We start from the raw sequence: 18,211 nt of genomic DNA, 5'->3' as shown, positions 1-18,211 counted from the left end.
CCGTACCAGAATGCCAAGAATCCCATCTGTTCTCTGGTGACACATGGCCTAGTGTGCATGCTGGATTGCAAGGAGGAGAAAAGCCTGGCCACGTAGCTGTTATGCCCACTTTCTGGCATTGTGCATTGAATTAGCTCCAGGTTGGAGAGGAGCAACCTATGCCCTCGGGCCTCCTCCTTCCCCCTGAAGCTGTGGAGCCACTGTTGTACTGTGGACTGAAGCCTGTTTCTAACTCTAGAGACCTCAGAGAAGCCTAGACATAGGCATGAAGCCAGCTAGCTGTTGGTCACTAGGTCACAAGGTGAGAGAAGAAAATGCCCATAATCTCTGTGGCCAGCTTTGGTATGTGCGCTCCAGCAAACCATGGGCTGGACCGACTGGAGATATCTGTCTAAGTCCTGGCCCTTCTGCACAACACAAAGATGAATAAAGACTTTTATTCCTCAAATACTTAACTGCTTTCTCTGGAAGTGACAGAACTTGTTAACCTTATTTGACTTCTGTCAGAGCTATGATTCTGTCCCATAGTGCCTCAGATGACAACTCTATTTTTTAATCGTGCTATAATATTATCTTTTATTGACAAATCATAACTGAACATATTTAGAGGGTGCAGATGTTTTGTTCTGACATAATATAAAATGTGCTATACATACGCATGAAACTAATTAACATATCCATCACCTCACCAAGAGGAAACATCGGCACCGATTGAAGGCACTGCTGTGCTAGAGATCTCAAATCTGCTCTTGCCTGTCTGAAACTGAGTCCCAGGTCTACAAGGCTGCTACAAACACAATGCCTGGGACTACACTCCAGTGCACAAAGCTGAGTAGGTGGGAAGGGGAAGGGGAGGCAAGAGGGTTAGAGTATGTAGTAGGGACCAGGGAATGAGGTTAGGAAAGTAGACAGGGTAGATAGGGAAAGGAATGGAAAACACCACTAGCAGTTTACTTGGGGTGCACATGAAAATGTTAAACAGTAGGTAGATTTCTATGCTTTCTGTCTTATTGTATACAGAGGAAGACAGTGGCCGTCAACATAATTCTTAGGTGCTCGAGAGATAGCTCAATAGCTACAGATATAGCCACTCAATGTTTCTCCCATTCCACCCTCCATTCTCTTGGCAGTCTGTGCTTTTCTGTTGTTCTTATTGGAAAGAAGGGAATTGTGGGGAGAGGGGGTCCGGGGAGGGGCGCTCACTCAAAATTACTATTACTCCAGAACTCTGACAGAAGTGCAGGCACCTTCATAACTGTATCTTCTCGTAGCAAGGGGCTTAGGAAGCTTGATGGTTTTGCCTGAGCCCTTTCTTCAGCAAAGAGGGAGGCAGCAGAGGATAAGGAAAGGAGAGAGAGGAGGCAGGGCTGCCTGAATAAGCAAAAGCATAGAGACTCATGTCTCTCGGGCTCGAATGGACATTGTATTCCAAGGCTAAGAATGCAGCGTAAAGTACACAGTGCCTGAAAGATAAATGAGTGACGACAGAAAATCTCTCCGTCTCTCTGTGGTACAAAGTGAAGCCACTGCACAAACTAGCACTTCAAGGGTGTTCTGTCTGGCTGCTATGCTTGCCTGGCAGAAAATGAGCCAAAACAGATGCATATCATTCCAGACACTGCAGCGAGCACGACAGTGTCAGCTCATTCTATAAATAGTTCTGGGTTCCCAAGTGATCTCGAAGGATTTATCCTCCCTTGAAAACCAGCAAGCCCTGAGGCTCGAAGACTGTTCCTCCTGTCTCCTGCCCATGCGGATTTGTAGAGAACAGTTTTCTAATCCAGACCAGACTGGAGGAGACCTCTGTCCTCACACTCACCATTGGCATCATGAGAATATTCTATGCCGGACACAGTGCATCTTCGAAAGACCATCTTGTTCTCAGTTAATGTGCCGGTTTTGTCTGAGAAGATGTATTTTATCTGCCCTAAGTCTTCTGTTATGTTCAGAGCTCGGCACTGCAGCTGTGAATCTGTCTCTTCATCATAGAGCTCTATATCTTGGTTAATGAAGTATACTTGGCACACTTTAACAATTTCAATGGAAACATATAAGGAAATTGGAATCAAAACCTAGAAGAAAAGGGCACATGGGATGAATGACTACGAGCACCAGGGAGCAGTTTTCAGTTAATGCAATCAAATCAAATGACAAATGACCAAGGAAGCAGGAACTGTACTGTACCTTTAAGAGCATAAATGGGTTGGCTTAAAGTCACTATTGGAAAAGGATTAAAAGTACTGGCAAAGAGTTTAAACTAGAATAGCCTAGGCTGGTGCAATTGCAGAGCGGAAATCCACTCCTATGTCTGGAAGGATAACGATGGCCTGGAGACTAAGTTGTGCTTGAGAAGGGCTAGGAAAGGAAAGAGAGAAGAGAAGAGAACAGGCACAGTCAGAGTCCTCATGAGCAACGTCACCTCTAACTATAGCAGCACTCTCCCTCGTGCTTCCCCTGAGCCCCAGTGACAGGAGCTGTCTATTACCCAAGGATGTGCTCCAAAGTCCAGAGGGCAGCCATGGGATGAAAAGAGTTGTTTCAGAGGCTGGCTTTATGTGGCAGGACAATTTTGTGATCTTGTGCAACAGAGAGCGAATGCAAGATGGCTTGAGGAAAAAATGCAGTATGGTTTGATCACTCAAGACCAGCTTTCTGGAAATGAGTGTCTATTTATAGAGCCATAACATTGAACTAATATTTATGAGCCCGGAACAATCATCTCCTGACTGACTTGGTTCTCTTGGTAAATTAATTATGTTAATAAGACACCAACTATTATCCTAACTTAGGGCTAGAACAAAACCTACATTTACAAAAAAGCCCCAACATAAAACAAAAACAAAACCTAATTTGCAATGTTAAATGAAACTGTTTTCTCATTGTAGGGAGGAACCACTTGTGATAAGGCCAGTCTGGACACAGCCGCTGATTGCTCTGTCCTCCCAGAGGCAAGCGGTGACCCTGACTGCCCTTAGAGCTCTGGGGATGTTTTTACTCTTTAATAGACCTTTCTGGTGCTGCCATCCAGTTACGGATACGGAGGCATGTGAATGCATATGACTGCTACTGAATACTAATGCTAATATATGCACCAGCATCAGAATGAATCCTGGGAGAGAGGCTCATCTGCAGAGATGCTGTGAATGAAATAGCTTGGGGTTTTGCTTGCAGCAAAGTATTCAGGATGCTTGCCTCGATTTCATGGAGAGCTACATCAATAGAACACACTCATGTCAGGGAACTGGGTGATAGGCACATGTAGATGGCCTCTATTAGTGTCGGAAAATTTCTATAGATCTAAATATTATTCCCAGATTAAGTTTATTTTCTAAAACAGTACTGAGGATGCATCTCAATGGTTAGCGCACTTGCCTAGCATGTGTGAGGCTAATAATAATAAATTAGTAATAATTAATTAATAGTAATGGAAAAACAGAGACACAATGGGAAAACTCAGTCCCCAAAGCATTAATCATTTTAAGAAAAGCAAAGAAGAGCATCAACTGGAAAGTCACCAAAGAACCTTCAAACAGAATAAAAGGCAACATGTATTTGTTATTCTTCAAGTTGCAGAATTTACAAAAATTCTTAGCAAGATTTGTGAGTTCTCTAGAGGAAAGTAAAGTAATTACCATATAATATTCATTACTGTTACCTGCAGGACTATTATCATTGTCAAAAATGAGTAAACTGCAGCTGTGGCTGGGGATAAAGAGCTGCCATCAGACTCAGGTACATCAAATAGTGCTTTTTTCTCTTGATAGCGCCGAACCCACAATCCGTGTCCTGTGCATATTTAAAGAGACGCATCATTCATCTGACAGGAAAGAAAAAATGCTGCTTGGGAAAATTAAGACATTTTTTAAAATATTGTTACTGGGCATGACATATTTGTTCTATTAGCTTTCTTTGCCATCAAAGAAAGCATGGTACATATTATTCTTGGACAGTTCGGCAGGCAGCTGGGAAGAGTCACACTTTGTGTTTTGCTCACATGGAGAGCTTCTTAAACTGTGTATGGTACTACACGTGTGATCATGTCACTTGGGAGGTGAAGGCAGAAGGATCAAACATTCTCGCTCATCCTGGACAACATAGCAAGAACCCCACAACTGTACCCAAGGGTTTCCTGTTGATTGTGGTGAAAGACACCACTGGTCATGACATAAAAACTGCCTGTGTGCTGGAAGAATAACTTCACCATCCACGTGCCTCAAACACACACAGACAGAAGGGGCTGGGTAAACAAGTATTAGGACCTTACGGCTGCCCATGTGCTCCCTTCTTGGAGATTCAACTTTCACACGTTACAGTTTCTAAGAAGTCAAGGGTTATGCATGCTTCTTCCTAAACTAAGTCCCACACCTATCTGGTTACAGAAACCTTTTGGTGTTCTATATGCTTTAATCCCCTGAGACCATGCTTCAAGACCCTGTTACACCTCTCCGGTCCATGCTGACAAGGTAGAGACAAAGTGTACATCAAGGGCTGGAGCCTCAAAACATGTTACTGCAAAGGTTATACAACCTTTTGATCCCTTTGTTGAAAACAACAAAGAGATTGTTGTTTTCTCTTTTGTTAAATAGCCTCATTGCTATATGTGTTCCTCTCCTGTTTCTAGCTTTCATCACTATTGCTGAATCCTCATTCACAGGACTCATGATTATGGCTATGATGGATTCATTCCCCCCCCCCAATCCAAGTAGTCTTCAACTCCAAAGGGAACATTACTCTGCAAGCTCATTCACCTCAGTGTGGCCACACTGATGCTGATGCAGGCACTCCTGGGATCCAAGTAGTGAACATGGTGTTTTGACCTTTAAGGTGCTGGGTCTAGTAGAGTCAGGATAGCCCCAAAGCTTGCCAGTAGGCTGTGCAGCAGTCTACTTCACTGAGGACTCATCTTGGGAGACTTACCAACCGCTGAAAATAGAGATATACAAACGAGGAGAAGGACACACCAGAGGACATCGCAGTTCATCTGCCTTTCAAGCTGGCTGCGCTTGTAGCGGGGCCCACTATTGTTCAGCAGGGCTTTGGTTTCATGTCCTATAGAGGAGGATGGAGGAGTATGAAATACCAATCTACTAAAGACAAGAAAACAGGGACTGGATCCCACAGAGCAATTATGCTGGATTACAGATCTCTAAGAACCTTGGACAAAATAGGATTCAGAATGCATTATAAAACAACTGTAAAATGAACAGAAAGAAATATATTTTAAAAAGGAAGAACTCTATTGATTGGGTTGTTATTAGAACGAACTTTGTTTTTCAATACTTGTCTGTTTTCCTAAATTTTAATTTTCCAATTTCCTACAATGGGTATGTACAACTCTTATTATGACATAGAAGTTAGAAAGAAATGCTGGGGAGCACATAGCACAGTGTGACAGTAGATGTACCTGCGTAGATGACAATTCCAGCCACAGCTTCTGTGTTTCTGATGGTGCACCCTCGGAGCAGCAAGTTTTCCTTATGCAGCCCAGCCTTCTCCCCATTGCTGTGGATGCTGTGGAGGAACATGGAGCAGGGCGTGTCACATGGCTGCACAAGGACTTGTGGAAATACCCAAGAAAACTCGGGGAAACCTGGGTTCTGGACAGGGAAGCAGACAGAAGTCTCCACCATGGCTGCCTGGTTATGTCTCCATAGCAGCTCTGAGGAAGTTGCTGCAAATTAGTATAGAAGCCACAAAGCTGCTATTTATGTATGTTGAATGGGATTAACTGGGAACTGACTACAGAAATCGCCAATTCTGCAGTTGCAAGGCAGACCTGGGAAGCTGACAAGGACAATGGGTGATTGGTGGTACATCTATCTACTCTCCCAGAAATGAGAGTGCCAGTCAGTGCCTTGGGTTGTCACAACACACACACAGCCCTTGAGAAGGGAAGGAATGAATTTTATGTGTGTGTGCGTGTGTGCATGTGTGTTTGTGTGTGTTTGTGTGTGTATGTATGTATGTGTGCGTGTGTCTGTCTGTCAATCTGTCTGTCTTTCTATGGTGTATGTGTATATGCCAACATGTGTGTGAAAGTACCAACATGGAGGCCAGAGGTCTGTTACCCTTCTCTATTCCTCTTTATCTTATTTCCTTGAGACAGGGTCTGTCGCTGAACCCAGACATTATAATTTTTTCAGCCAAGCTATATGGTCAGCAAATGCAGCTGTGTTTCTGTTTTTGTGCTCAGCTTCTGCTTCCAGTGCTAGAGCCACAGGTGTGTATGGCCATTCCTTATCTTTACATGGATGCTGGGGTATTTGAACTCAGGTCCTCATGTTTACAAGTTCTCTTAGTCACTGACCCCTTTCCTCAAGCCCAATTTTGGCATCATTTTACATCTATTTTTCATAAAGTTAGGAAGATATTAGTATGTTTAATCTTAGATATATGTAAACCATGAGCATTACAAATTGTGTCAGTGCTGTATAGATTCAAAAGTACTCTTTAAGTTTAAGCCATTGGCTTTAAAGCTTGTCCTCTTAGTCCAATGACCAGCACTGTCCAACAGGGTCTACACTAGCACTACACTGGAGCAGACCCAGGAGCCCAATATACAGGTCACCTTTCCATACCCACCACAAACATCCTTCTCCCCACCCTTATCAAAATGTCTCCTCTTGGCAACTCAGATTTACCTGAAAGTCTTTCCTTCCTGACAGCTCCTAGAATGATACACATTAGCTGCAGAAACAACTACATTTTCTATTGAAGAAGAGAAACTGTATAAAATCAAGACTAAAATGCTTGCCATACTTAAATATATTGTGGTTAATTTAACATAATTCACCACAGCGCCAGTTCTTCTGCAGTGTGTGTAGAAAGGGACACTCAAGGGACTATTAAGTAAGTCCCGTGCTGAAGACTCACAGCAGAAAACCCAAGACAAAGGTTCAAGGCTGAAGCTAAGCATCAAGAGATTCGGCAGGTACACACAAAGACAGATGCATACAAAGCCCTACCCTATTACTGTCCCATTACCACGAAGAGAACTTCCATGTTGTATCTCTCATGTGGATATTTCTCTAGGGACAACTGGACATGAAAAGAACTTCTCTGGGCAGCAGTGAAAACAATAAGCTTAGTTTTCTAGAAACAAGATGAACTTAGCAAAAATGATAATAGTATTTCATATTCAACCTTCTCTGATATCATGTGTAACTATAGCTAACCCTCTATATCCCTGAGCATTGCATATGCAGATTCAACCAGTTATAGGTAGATGACACTGGGAGTGAGGAATTCTCTATAGTTAACAGGTTGATTTTTTCTTGACATTTCCTGTAAAATACAGTGTACAATTATTTACACTATATAGTTTTTATGACATATTAGTTAGAGTTTACAGGAAGATATGTGTAGTTTATATGCAAACATTATGTCATTGTATATAAGTGACTTGAATGTCTGTGAGTTTTGGTATTCACAGTGAAGGGTTCTGTGAATGACCTCCAAGGCACTGAGGATGTAAGAATTGTCTTTCACTCTTTCTCTTGAGGAGTAAACTCATCACCAGAAGGTTTTTTTTTTTTTTTTTTGTTTGTTTGTTTGTTTGTTTGAGACAGGGTTTCTCTGTGTAGCCCTGGCTGTCCTGGAACTCACTCTATAGACCAGGTTAGCCTTGAACTCAGAAATCCGCCTGCCTCTGCCCCCCAAGTGCAGGGATTAAAGGTGTGCACCATCACTGCCTGGCTTTTTTTTTTTTTTTTTTGGATCATCACGAGAAGTTGAACCAGCCTATATAATAAGGACTATAGCTGCAGGAACAGGCAGCAGATGCAGGCGGCACAGACATACTCCCTTGAGAAGAGTGCCCATATCAGAAGTGGAAGGAAGACTAGAGAAGAGAATAAGCCAGTGGTGCTAGCACTCAAGGCAGAGTGGTCCCATCAGCAGTAGAACAGGCATAGGCATGTAACTCAGGAGGAGAGCCCACCAAGCTGCCATTAGCACCTGTTTCTTGGTTATAGGCCCATCTACATTGTCCCTAGAAATCATGTGCTGAAATCTTAATCCCCAGAGCCACAAGATAGCACAGTTTTTATAAGAAAGTAATTAGTTCAATTGTGGACATGGGGCCGTCTCCAACCCAATCCGCCTGACCTTCTAAGAAGAGATTACACACAGAGACACACAGAGACACACAGACACACAGACACACAGAGAGATGCCAACGGGAAAAGACATGGGGACAAGTTGGCCAGCTATAAGCCAAACACAGAAAGATTGAGAGAAATCAACACACTGATACCTTGGCCTTGACCTTCCAGGCTCCAGAAAGAAGACATAAACCTGTCTTCAATTCTGCCCAAGTGTGACACTCTGTCCACGGCAACCAGCACATCCTTTAACATTTGGTCTAACCTACCTGGAAGTACTCATCTTGTTCAAGTCTTCTTGGCTCATCTAACCATGCCCTTCTTAACAAAAACTCTCTGGGAAGCAAAACTTTATGAAGAACCAACTGCTAAGATCTAGTGATCCTGGGAAACAGCAGTCTTCAAGCAGATAAATGTCTGCTTTTCTCTCTCAAGAAGCATTGCATCTTTCTAACCCATGTGCTGTTGGGAACAGGTCTCCTTCATCTGAGCATAGTGTGTGAGAAAAGGAGTGTACTGGCTACCACAAACATGACAAAGGACATGCATAGGGGTGAAAAATCATCTAGTTGCATAGATATAGGAGGACAAGGCCTTGATGCTTAGGTAATGTCTGCCAAGCCCCCAGAGCCAAGGAGCAGCAACTTGCAAAGGCTTGACATCAACTCTTTCCCCAGGGTAGCTAATCTGTACCACTTAGACACCAGGGTCTTCAATCTGTTCTGCTCTGAGGTAGTTCTATACCAACCTAGCCTTAAAGTCCACTAATGTGAGATGAACTCCTGTCTTGCTTTTATATCACTACAGTGATGAGACCTCAACATTAGACTCCTAAATTTTGTAATCCAAGGCTTTTATTTTTGCTCCATGTCTGAAGCACTGCTCTAATTCAGGTTTTACAAACTTCTCTGCAGGAACCTGCAGCCCAATCTTGCTGCCCTTGTCATTCCGCATCTCAAGACATGCATGCAACCTTCTGTGCATGTACATGAGCACTGCACTCCTCTGGGAGGAAACTTTGCAGGCTGTGTACTTCCTTAGCTTTCCATGCAGGCTGTCTGCTCTGTAGTGCCTTAGCTCTTTGTAGGCTTTTTGTTCTGGGCAGCCACCCACAAGAAATGCCCTTCCCTCCTTATGCTGGCTTTGGTGTCAGAGGAAGGTCCCTCTTACAGTATGGGCTCAGTTTTGCAGCCTTCATGTATATTATCTCTGTTAAACTTCTAGGTCCCCAGGCAGGATCCTCCTGTGTTATTTCAGTCTCTACCCTGTTGTCTGCCTCAGTAATTAGCAAAGGCTGACTGCTACCCTGGCCTTGGCTTGAGGTTGGACCTATTGAATGGGATGTTGGGAAGGATCGTGAAGAAGTAGATGGGAGCAACAGAAGTTAGGGAGTAAATCCCCTGCACCTTCTTGGTCAGAGAGCACTGACTGACTCTTCACCACACAGACTTTTAGCTCATGTCATCTCCTGCCTTTGAGTCCATGGACCTTGTGGTGGTAACAACACAACTGCTTTTGATTCAGTATCTCTACCATGACTTATACGTTCAAAGGCTCTCTCCATCCCTGTGCAGATAACTGAACTCTTACTTTCATGAATCTGAGAACACCATCTGCCCCTCTGTGCACACCAATTGACATGGGCAGGAAGGACAAAATGATACCAGTTTGGAACTGCTGAACCATAGGCAGACTTTCTTTTGATATAATACATTGTTAAGGTTTTTGTTCATCTAATTCAAATACAGGTGGAAATGACCAGACTGCTTTGGGCTGATGTCCCATTTTCTTGAGGGATGATTATGTCTATAAAGGTGAATAAAAGCACTCAAACATTGATGAGTCTGGCTGATATGATTACAGTTCACCCTAAAGCCTGCTCACTGCCACTGATGCTTGCATACATTTCACACAAATCTCACTCTCAACACTGGCTGGGAGAAGTTAAGGAACTGAAACAGTTCAATTGTCAGTAATGATCTTGTTCCTATATCTCCTGGGATACGGTGGTTTGAATAAGAATAGCTCCCTTAGGCTCACATATTTGAATACTTAGTCCCCACTTGTTGGACTGTTCAAGAGAGCTTAGAAGATGTGACCTAGTTGGAGGAGGTGTGTCACTAGGTGTGGGCTTAGCACAGTTTCACTTTCTTTGTGCCTCCCGCTGAAGGATCAAGGGTGTGAGCTCCTGCTGTAGTGCCTGCCTGCATCCCTGCTGCCACACTCCTCACCATGATGGAAAAGTATTCATCTTCTGAAACTGTAAGCAAGTCCCTTCTTAAATGCTTTCCCTTATAAGTGCCTTAGTTATGATGCTTCTTCCAGCAATAGAGCATTAACTAATACACAAGGTAGCAACAGTCCCTGCATTGGTCACAGGGTGAGGAGGCTACTCTAGCAAGCAGGCTGCACTCCAAGGGCATCCAGCAGTCACCCTGGTGCTGGGGTACCCAGGTCTAGGACCTGCAGGCAGAAAAATCTCTCTGAATGCTTACTTTGGGGCAAAAAATGGTAACTGAGAGAGCATAGTAGCTGGCTACGCTTGCATGAGAAAAATAGGCATGAGATCAAAAACTTCCCAAGAGATAAAAACAAAACCTCCTATTATATTTTTTTTAAATCAACTCAACAGAAAGATATAACAATTATAAATGGATCCAGCATCAAAGCACTCAAATATAGAAGCAAATACAGAGAGATCTGAAGAGAAGCACAGGCAAATGGCTTTATGATGTGAATGTAATGAATTTTATGTCAGACAAACAACCAGACATCCTACGGCTTTATCTTCTAGACCTCTGGATCATGGTCTCAAAGATCATCACATAAGGTGCTGAGGGGGTGGCTCAGTGGTTAAGCTTGCTTACCACTCTTTTAGAGGACCTGAGTTTGTTTCCCAGTACACATGTCCTCCTGCTCAAAACTGCCTGTAATTACAGCTCCACAGGCTCTGATGCTTTCTGGGCTCTGTGGATACCCACCCACACATACTCACGAATAATAATAATAAAAAAATCACCGCATGCTGTGAAGTTGACTGAACATAGAAAAGCAGAGGGTACCTGAGAAAGCTTTCTCAGTGTCCACAGGGAAAGGCAAAGCTTAGGCCTATGCTAGTGAAAGAACTTCGGAAATAGCCAAAAGTGGTAGAAAATGTGGTATTTTCAGCTTCTGAGGATCTCATTAGGGCTTAATTATAAGGACTAATCTAAAGAACACAGAATACTAAAGTACACTTGAATTATGAAGCCCCTGACATTTATCTCTTCCTAATAACCCACAATGCATTTCTTGTACCACACTATTAAGTCATTTAAAGTACAAAGCTCATGTTTATACACTCAGAGCTGTGAATTCACTGGCAAATAATTCAAGAACGTTTTCCCTACCCACAACGAAACCTTATACCACAGTCGGTCCTTCCTCTTCTTAGGGTATATTGTTTCCCCCAAGCCCTGGTAACCTCTGATTCCTATCCTCTCTCCTCAGACAGGCCTACATTTCCTATCAATGGAAACCACACACTGAGGCAAATACTACCCTCTCTATACAATGGTATCTATATTGAAGGTATTTTACATGGTTCTTTCACTTGCTTCTCAGGTTCACCTAGGGCTAAAGGAGCAGTCATACTACCTACAGAATGAGACCAGTGTTCAGAAATGCAAGGTAAAATTCCTATAACTGCCAGCTCTGGCAAGGGGAAGGTGAGGAGCTAAAATCCCAAGTTACATTTTCTAGGTAACAATGACTATAGATCCAAGTTTGGATTAATTGATCCATAAAAGAGCACAATCGGTAGGCATGCCTAGCAGTGAGACTGGAGGCATACCATGGCTCCCTAGCAAGTAGCTTCTGTCTCATGGAGACTGACAGGAGGCCGCTCTGAGAAGATAAAAGGAGCAGGAGCCCCTGAGCCCCTGACCAAGGACAGATTCTGTAGCTGATGTATTTTGTGAGCTAGCCCCGACACAAGTATCAGGATGAGGTTGGCTGAAGCTTCCCTCTCAGAGAAGGATCAGGGACCCGGCACAATCAGGCCTGCTCCTGGGAAAGGCACACTCCTCCATCCAGATCCACAGTCCTCTGTACTAGTCCCAAGAAGACAGCATGAATCTGGCTGGCTGAAGCAGAGCTTCTCACTCTGTAGTGTCTCGAGGTTGCAGGAAAATTTCTAGTATGCTGCTGCCTACAGCCCACTTCCAGAGAGCCACTCAAAGTGAGCAATGGAGGAGGGGCCCATTTGCCCCAGAGTCCATCCCATGGCCTACTTAATCTACTGTGCCCGAAAAAGATGGAAAAATCAGAGAGATGGGGGTAAGGACACAGTGGTCTAGGCAGGTGGCACTTAGTCCACCTGTGTCTTTATGTCATTCCTCAGCCAAAAGCTTTGGGAAGACAAGGTAGAAAAAGTAAGAACTGACTGAAGGGAAATCTAGGTGTAAACTACATCATATTGTACTGGGTGTTTCTCTCTGCAAATGTGCCAGCAGGACATTTATGTTGTCGTCACAAGGAAAGCTTGAGTCAGCAGAATAAAATCCACAGCTGATGTGTTTTCCAGTTTCCAGAAGAAAAGGACACTGAGCCATTGGGAGTTAGGTGCTGTGGGTGAGCAAAAGGCTACAAGCCACTCTGTACTCAAGTCTTCATATATTAACCCCTTCCTATGCCCCTTGCACATAACTAAACACGTTACTAGCCTTAGTCTTCTCATACTTTGTCTCCGTCTGACAACTGTCTATAGTTCCCCGCCCCAGCCTTCATCCCTAGACTTGACCCTTTTCAGGACATTCTTCTAGAGAAGTAATGTGCTTCTCCATCTTCTGGACCCTGGCCTTTCCATTTCATTTTCCATGGTGGCCATCACCTTTCCTGGACTCTGCGAAATCCAGGATACCCCTTCCAATGTCTCCACTATGTCTCCTCCATTGACCACTGCCCTATGGCAGCATTTCTGTCACATCAGAGATGATGTTCCTAATTTGTAGAGCTATTTGTCTTTGTTCCTTTCATTTCTCTCCCTATGTTCTTTTCCTTCATGGCCTGGCCTCTTCATTGACTAAATACAACATCTAGGCAAAGGGTCCTCAAATCTTTATTTCTAGTTCCCATCCTCACCTCAGTCCCTGATGTGGTTTAAATATGACATGGTTGTCTTCCAAGGGCACAGGTGTTAGAAGCTTTATTGTGTGTGTCAGTGTTAAGAGGTACTGGAAACCTCACGGGGAAGGGGGTCTAGGAGACACATAACTGGGGTTCCTTGCCACAGTATGAACCAATTTGTACTTTCAGATGTTGAAACTGTTACATAAACATCTTTACATTTATCCAGATTTTACTATCAAATCAGTCATTCTGTTTAAGAATTTGACATCATCTCAAGCCAAGCAAACCTCAAACCCACCTTCCTATCTCATATAGTTCTTTCTGATATCCATAAAAGACAGACAGTTCTTCCAGCCACCTTGTGAACTAACCTCCTTCCTAATGACCATCTCTTCTCTCCTGACCTTTCTCACCTGGTACTCAGTATTCCCTGTAGCAGTGAAGTTAACAGCATCTGCTAGGGTGACAATGGTCAGTATTTAGAAGGCACTTACCATCGTGAAAACCTTCTACGCATTAAATGAGCTTTCAGCAATGACCTGAGGAATACCCTGAAATTATGGCCACTACACCAGGACCCAAGGTTATCTAGAAAGTATGTTCTCCAGAACCTGCCAACCTCGATTTTTGTGCCAGTTTGAGTGCTCAAATTACCTTCTAAAGACTCAGAAAGTACTTAATTCCCTGAATGTCCTCAGGGCAGGGATGGAAAGTGGCTGATGAAGGATTCGGTCTTCTTTACTGTGAACCTAACCCTAACCTAACTGTGAATACGCAAACAGTTATCTGTGCATGCGAATGCAGTGTCACTCAGAAACCTCCTTCAGGGCTCACAAGACGCAAAGGGAATGGAACCCAAGGGCTAGGCCAAAAGCCACTGCAGAAGGATCTACCCTCTATTTTTAATTGAGTTGGCAACATGAAATCACTTGCACCCCCTTTACCAATTATTTAATGTCAAGACTTCTTAAACACCTGGCATCTCCTCTCTGTCGATAACTTGGCCTCAGGATTCACAGAGGTCCTTGAATTGGTGTACTACGTGTGAACTCATAGAAGCTAGTTAAGCAGACCAGAAGAAGATAGGCCAGAAGTTAACCAGGACCAGAAAATGCACAGCACACTGGCTGTGTGGTAGCACATTAACACTTTCCTTTAGGAGTTTAGCCTCCTTTGGCTTCTAAAAGAGGTCATCTAACAATTTCCAAGTTCTGAACTTTAGGGCAAGTCCAGTGAGTGGCTGGTTCATCTTCAGGTCACACAAGTCCACTTTATCTTCTCCTGTGAGGCTTCCATTTACTACCATATCACATTGTCCCTGTGCCTAGATTGGGCACAGGCTGCAGTGCTGGGTACTATCAGCAAATCAAGGACTCACACAGTTAGAGTTCTTTGACATGAGGCCCATTTTCAGGAGTCCATTTATTGGGGGGGGGGGGTGCTGCTCTGCACTGAACAGTGGCATCACAAGGATGTTGAGGAAGCTAAGTCTATGGTTTCTGCTCTTACAGAAAGACTCGAGTGGCATGCCATGGCAGCCTGGACCTGATACCCTTAGATTCTCATCACTTGCTTCATTCTCCATGAAACAGTTCGCATAGCTCCACCTTGCAGTTCAGCAATTCCAGATACATGCTACTCTCAATTCACTGTTTTTTCCTACATTCACATTATTGCTATTATTTTTCCAAACAAGCATTAAGAACAGACTGAATGATATAGTGAGTGACCTCCTGAGCTCTACATACCCCTGACAAGTGTCACTTTACTCAGCCACTCCTGGGCCATTTATTCACCTTTGGTCTTTCTACTTGGGAACAAAGGAAGCTGACCTATTGCACATACAAATCTCTTTTATAATAATTAGAAGAAATAAACATTAAGGCAATAACTGCTACTACTGTATAGTCAGTGTACTGGCTAAGACCAATATACAGCAAATGCTCAATAATATATTGTGCAAGAAGAATGCATTTCTACCCAGGTGCTTCCTACCTGGCTTCTGGCCTCTGACTTCCATTTTTGAGACCCTATATAATGGTCATAAGCTTCTTGTCCCTTGTCATGTTCCTCAGTCTCTCAGAGGGAAAATCAGTCACTCCTCAATAACACAGTGCCTTTGACAAGTTTCCACTGCTGACAGGATCTCACAAATTACTTTCAAGATCAACCAAAAAATGATGTATGTGGCAAAGACTATCCAAGAACATGTTATGAATCTGTGTATCTGTGTGTGCATATGGTTTAACAAAAGAAAAATAAGAGAGCTTGCAAAGATGCAAGATACTCACATGCAGCCACGAAACCTACTCAGGTCATTGTTTGGCTTCTCACACTCGATTACACTGGTGAACGTCATAGGATTGAATTCAGAAACCTGAAATAACAGTATACACACATTAGAGAAACCAGGCTGGTCTAAAAGGCTCATCTGTTTCACACCCATGGTAGGGAAATCATCATGGACTCTGCCTAGAGTCTCTACAGAATGCCACACACTCAGTGCTTAATGCATGTTTGCTCATTTTAATAATAAACAATAATGAATTGTTTTAACTATAAACAGACTTGTGGTTCGTGAGATGAAATGATTAGTTCTAATGCAAAATTAGAGGCTGAAATAATAGCAAAGGAGGCACCAGCAAGGAAAAGAAAGGGATGGGTGTGGTTTCCTGAGACACATAAGGGCCTTGCTATGTCTTCATAGCAATTTAGAGGGGCAAGTCCTACCTGAATATATGAATTTATGCTAAAACCCTATTTGCTTGGTGTTGTCTGAAGATTCTTTATTGACCTTTGCCAGAAAGAATTTAAATAGCCAAGTATGAGCCAAGAGCTCAGCGACTTCATTATGACTGTGCTGTAAAAGAAATGACAACTCACTGTAAAGGGAATTTTTAGATATTTCCATTGGTGGATATGATGGTGCCTTCTCCAAAGAGGTCAGAAGAAGAAGGGGAAAGATAATAAAGGAGAAAAATGGAGTCAACTTTAATGAGCCCAGTGAAACCGCGGAATTTCTTGCCCCCCACACACACATACTCTTTCCAATCAGCCTCTGGTCAGGTTCATTGGATTTTCTGTCAAGTGTCACAAAACAAAAAACCATTGAGCTGTCTCTGCTCATATGTATCATTGGAAAACCAGGCTGAAACATCACAAAGGGATATAGATATTGTTGTCAGCATCAATCCAGGTGAATTGTATTTCATCACAACAATGTATCTTCCTGGACACAATATAACCATAGAGGAAACTACTCAAAAGTCACATTTTAATGTTTCCTGTTGTGTCCTGTGTACCTTGAGGAGAAATTATCTGGCAATACTAGCCCTTGTGCAATAGCTGATTTTGAAACATTTGAGTTTTTATTTATTTTGAAGTGCTAGAGTTTGAACCTCGGGTATTACAAGGGTGATCTATCACTGAGCTCCTCCTTTGGGTCATGGAATGCCACTTATAAAGGCTTTTCTTAAAGTCTCTTAGTCATCATAAGTCTCTCTCCTTTACTGAAATAGCCTTGCATTCCATTTGCAGAGTCAGGCTCTGCTTCAGCTTCTAGTGTTTATTTAAAGCTGTATGAATTATGTTGAAACTAGGGGATTGCTTTTTCCATAGCAGACAGTGGCAGAAACAGCATACAAGATGGCCATGAAGGGATTAACCTCTGAAGAATGCCAGGATTTTTGGCACACAAAGAAGGTATGACTTAAAATATTCCATTTCTGTTTATTATTCATTCTCACTAAGAAAAAAAAAAAAGCAATATGCACAGCTTGGAAACAGTAGGACATTCTGTCCTCTAGGCTCCACTACAGCACTTGTAATTCTCTGTCCCAACCAGGTGCCTTGGGAAGCATACATGCTCAGGGCACAGAAGTCTCACTTCATCTGGAACTGGGGAGGACTTTAGAACTGGGGGAATCTTCGGGGTCTATTACCAGCTGAATTGTACTCCTCTCATGCACAGAATGCATCTGTTGGGGTTATAACCTCCAGGAATACAGAATGTGCTTGTGTTTAGAGGCAGGCCCTTTAGAGAACTAATTAAATGAGGTTGTGAGGATAGGCCAAATCCAATAGCACTGGTGCCCTAATAGTCAAAAGCAGATATGACATAGGCACGTGGGGCGAGGGTAGGGAGGGCAAAGATGAACCTATATGGAAAATGTCTATGGGTGAAGTCTCAGGAGACATCAAATGGTTGTTACTTTCAACTCAGACTTTCAGTTTCTAGAACCATGAAGTGTCTGTTGGTTCGCCCTGAAATCTGTGGCAGCCCCAACAAACCACACCAAGGCTACTCCAGTTTCTCATTTAAAACATCTCTCACCCTGGAGATGAAACTCAGTGGAAGAGTACCTGTCCAGTCTCTGTAAAACCCCAGCATACCTGTCTAGCCTATGTGAGACCCTAGGCGTCTGTCTAGTATATGTGAGACCATGTGAGATCATTTGTCAAGAATATATGAGATAGTAGGTACCTGTCCAGCCTATGTGAGACCCTAGATGCCTGCATAACCTCTAGGGGACCCTAGCACATATCTACAGCCTCATGAGACCCAGCATATCTCTCTAGCCTCTGTGAGATCTTACCACATCTGTCCACCCTATGAGAGACCCCAGGTACCTGTCCAGCCTATAAGAAACCCTAAGTCCCTGTCCAGCATATGTAAGACCCTAGGTACCTGTCCAGCCTCCGTGAGACCCTAGGTCTCCATGTAGTGTATGTGACACACTAGGTACCTAATTATGTGGGTAATTTTGCCTGGATCTATCTCTTCTGCTTTTATTTTTTAATTAGTTTTGTTAATTTTCAATTTTTTTCTAGGGACTGAGCCCAAAGTCTTGATTACACTAAGTACATGCACTGCCATGAGCCACACCCATAGCCAATATAAATGAATTTTGAAAGTCCCATTGTCTTACATCAGGGTCAGCATAGTTAACCTAGTAACAAATATTTGATAACACAAAAATATCAGGGGTTGAGCTTGGGCA

The 18,211-nt window shown here is 43.1% G+C and overlaps 1 protein-coding gene across 5 annotated transcripts in view; it reads right to left on the bottom strand.

The window, feature by feature from the left end:
* The window catches only part of Atp10a (ATPase phospholipid transporting 10A (putative)), a 168,353-nt gene that overhangs the window by 38,864 nt on the left and 111,278 nt on the right, over nucleotides 1-18,211 (bottom strand). For all 5 annotated transcript variants that reach the window (XR_004123064.1, XM_031386836.1, XM_031386838.1 and 2 more), the window contains exons 4-8: nucleotides 15,503-15,588; nucleotides 5,405-5,511; nucleotides 4,918-5,049; nucleotides 3,656-3,786; nucleotides 1,820-2,072 (exon numbers count right to left, since the gene is read on the bottom strand). Coding sequence is in view for 4 of the 5 variants with exons in the window: in XM_031386836.1 (XP_031242696.1) it covers nucleotides 1,820-2,072; nucleotides 3,656-3,786; nucleotides 4,918-5,049; nucleotides 5,405-5,511; nucleotides 15,503-15,588 (709 nt within the window). In the remaining variant the exon portion in view is untranslated. The remainder of the gene's footprint in view (nucleotides 1-1,819; nucleotides 2,073-3,655; nucleotides 3,787-4,917; nucleotides 5,050-5,404; nucleotides 5,512-15,502; nucleotides 15,589-18,211) is intronic.

This window comes from Mastomys coucha, unplaced genomic scaffold, assembly GCF_008632895.1.
Source record: "Mastomys coucha isolate ucsf_1 unplaced genomic scaffold, UCSF_Mcou_1 pScaffold21, whole genome shotgun sequence".
Classification (NCBI taxonomy): Eukaryota; Metazoa; Chordata; class Mammalia; order Rodentia; family Muridae; genus Mastomys; species Mastomys coucha.
Note: the sequence above shows the minus strand (reverse complement) of the source record. Positions and strands in the feature narration are given on the sequence as shown.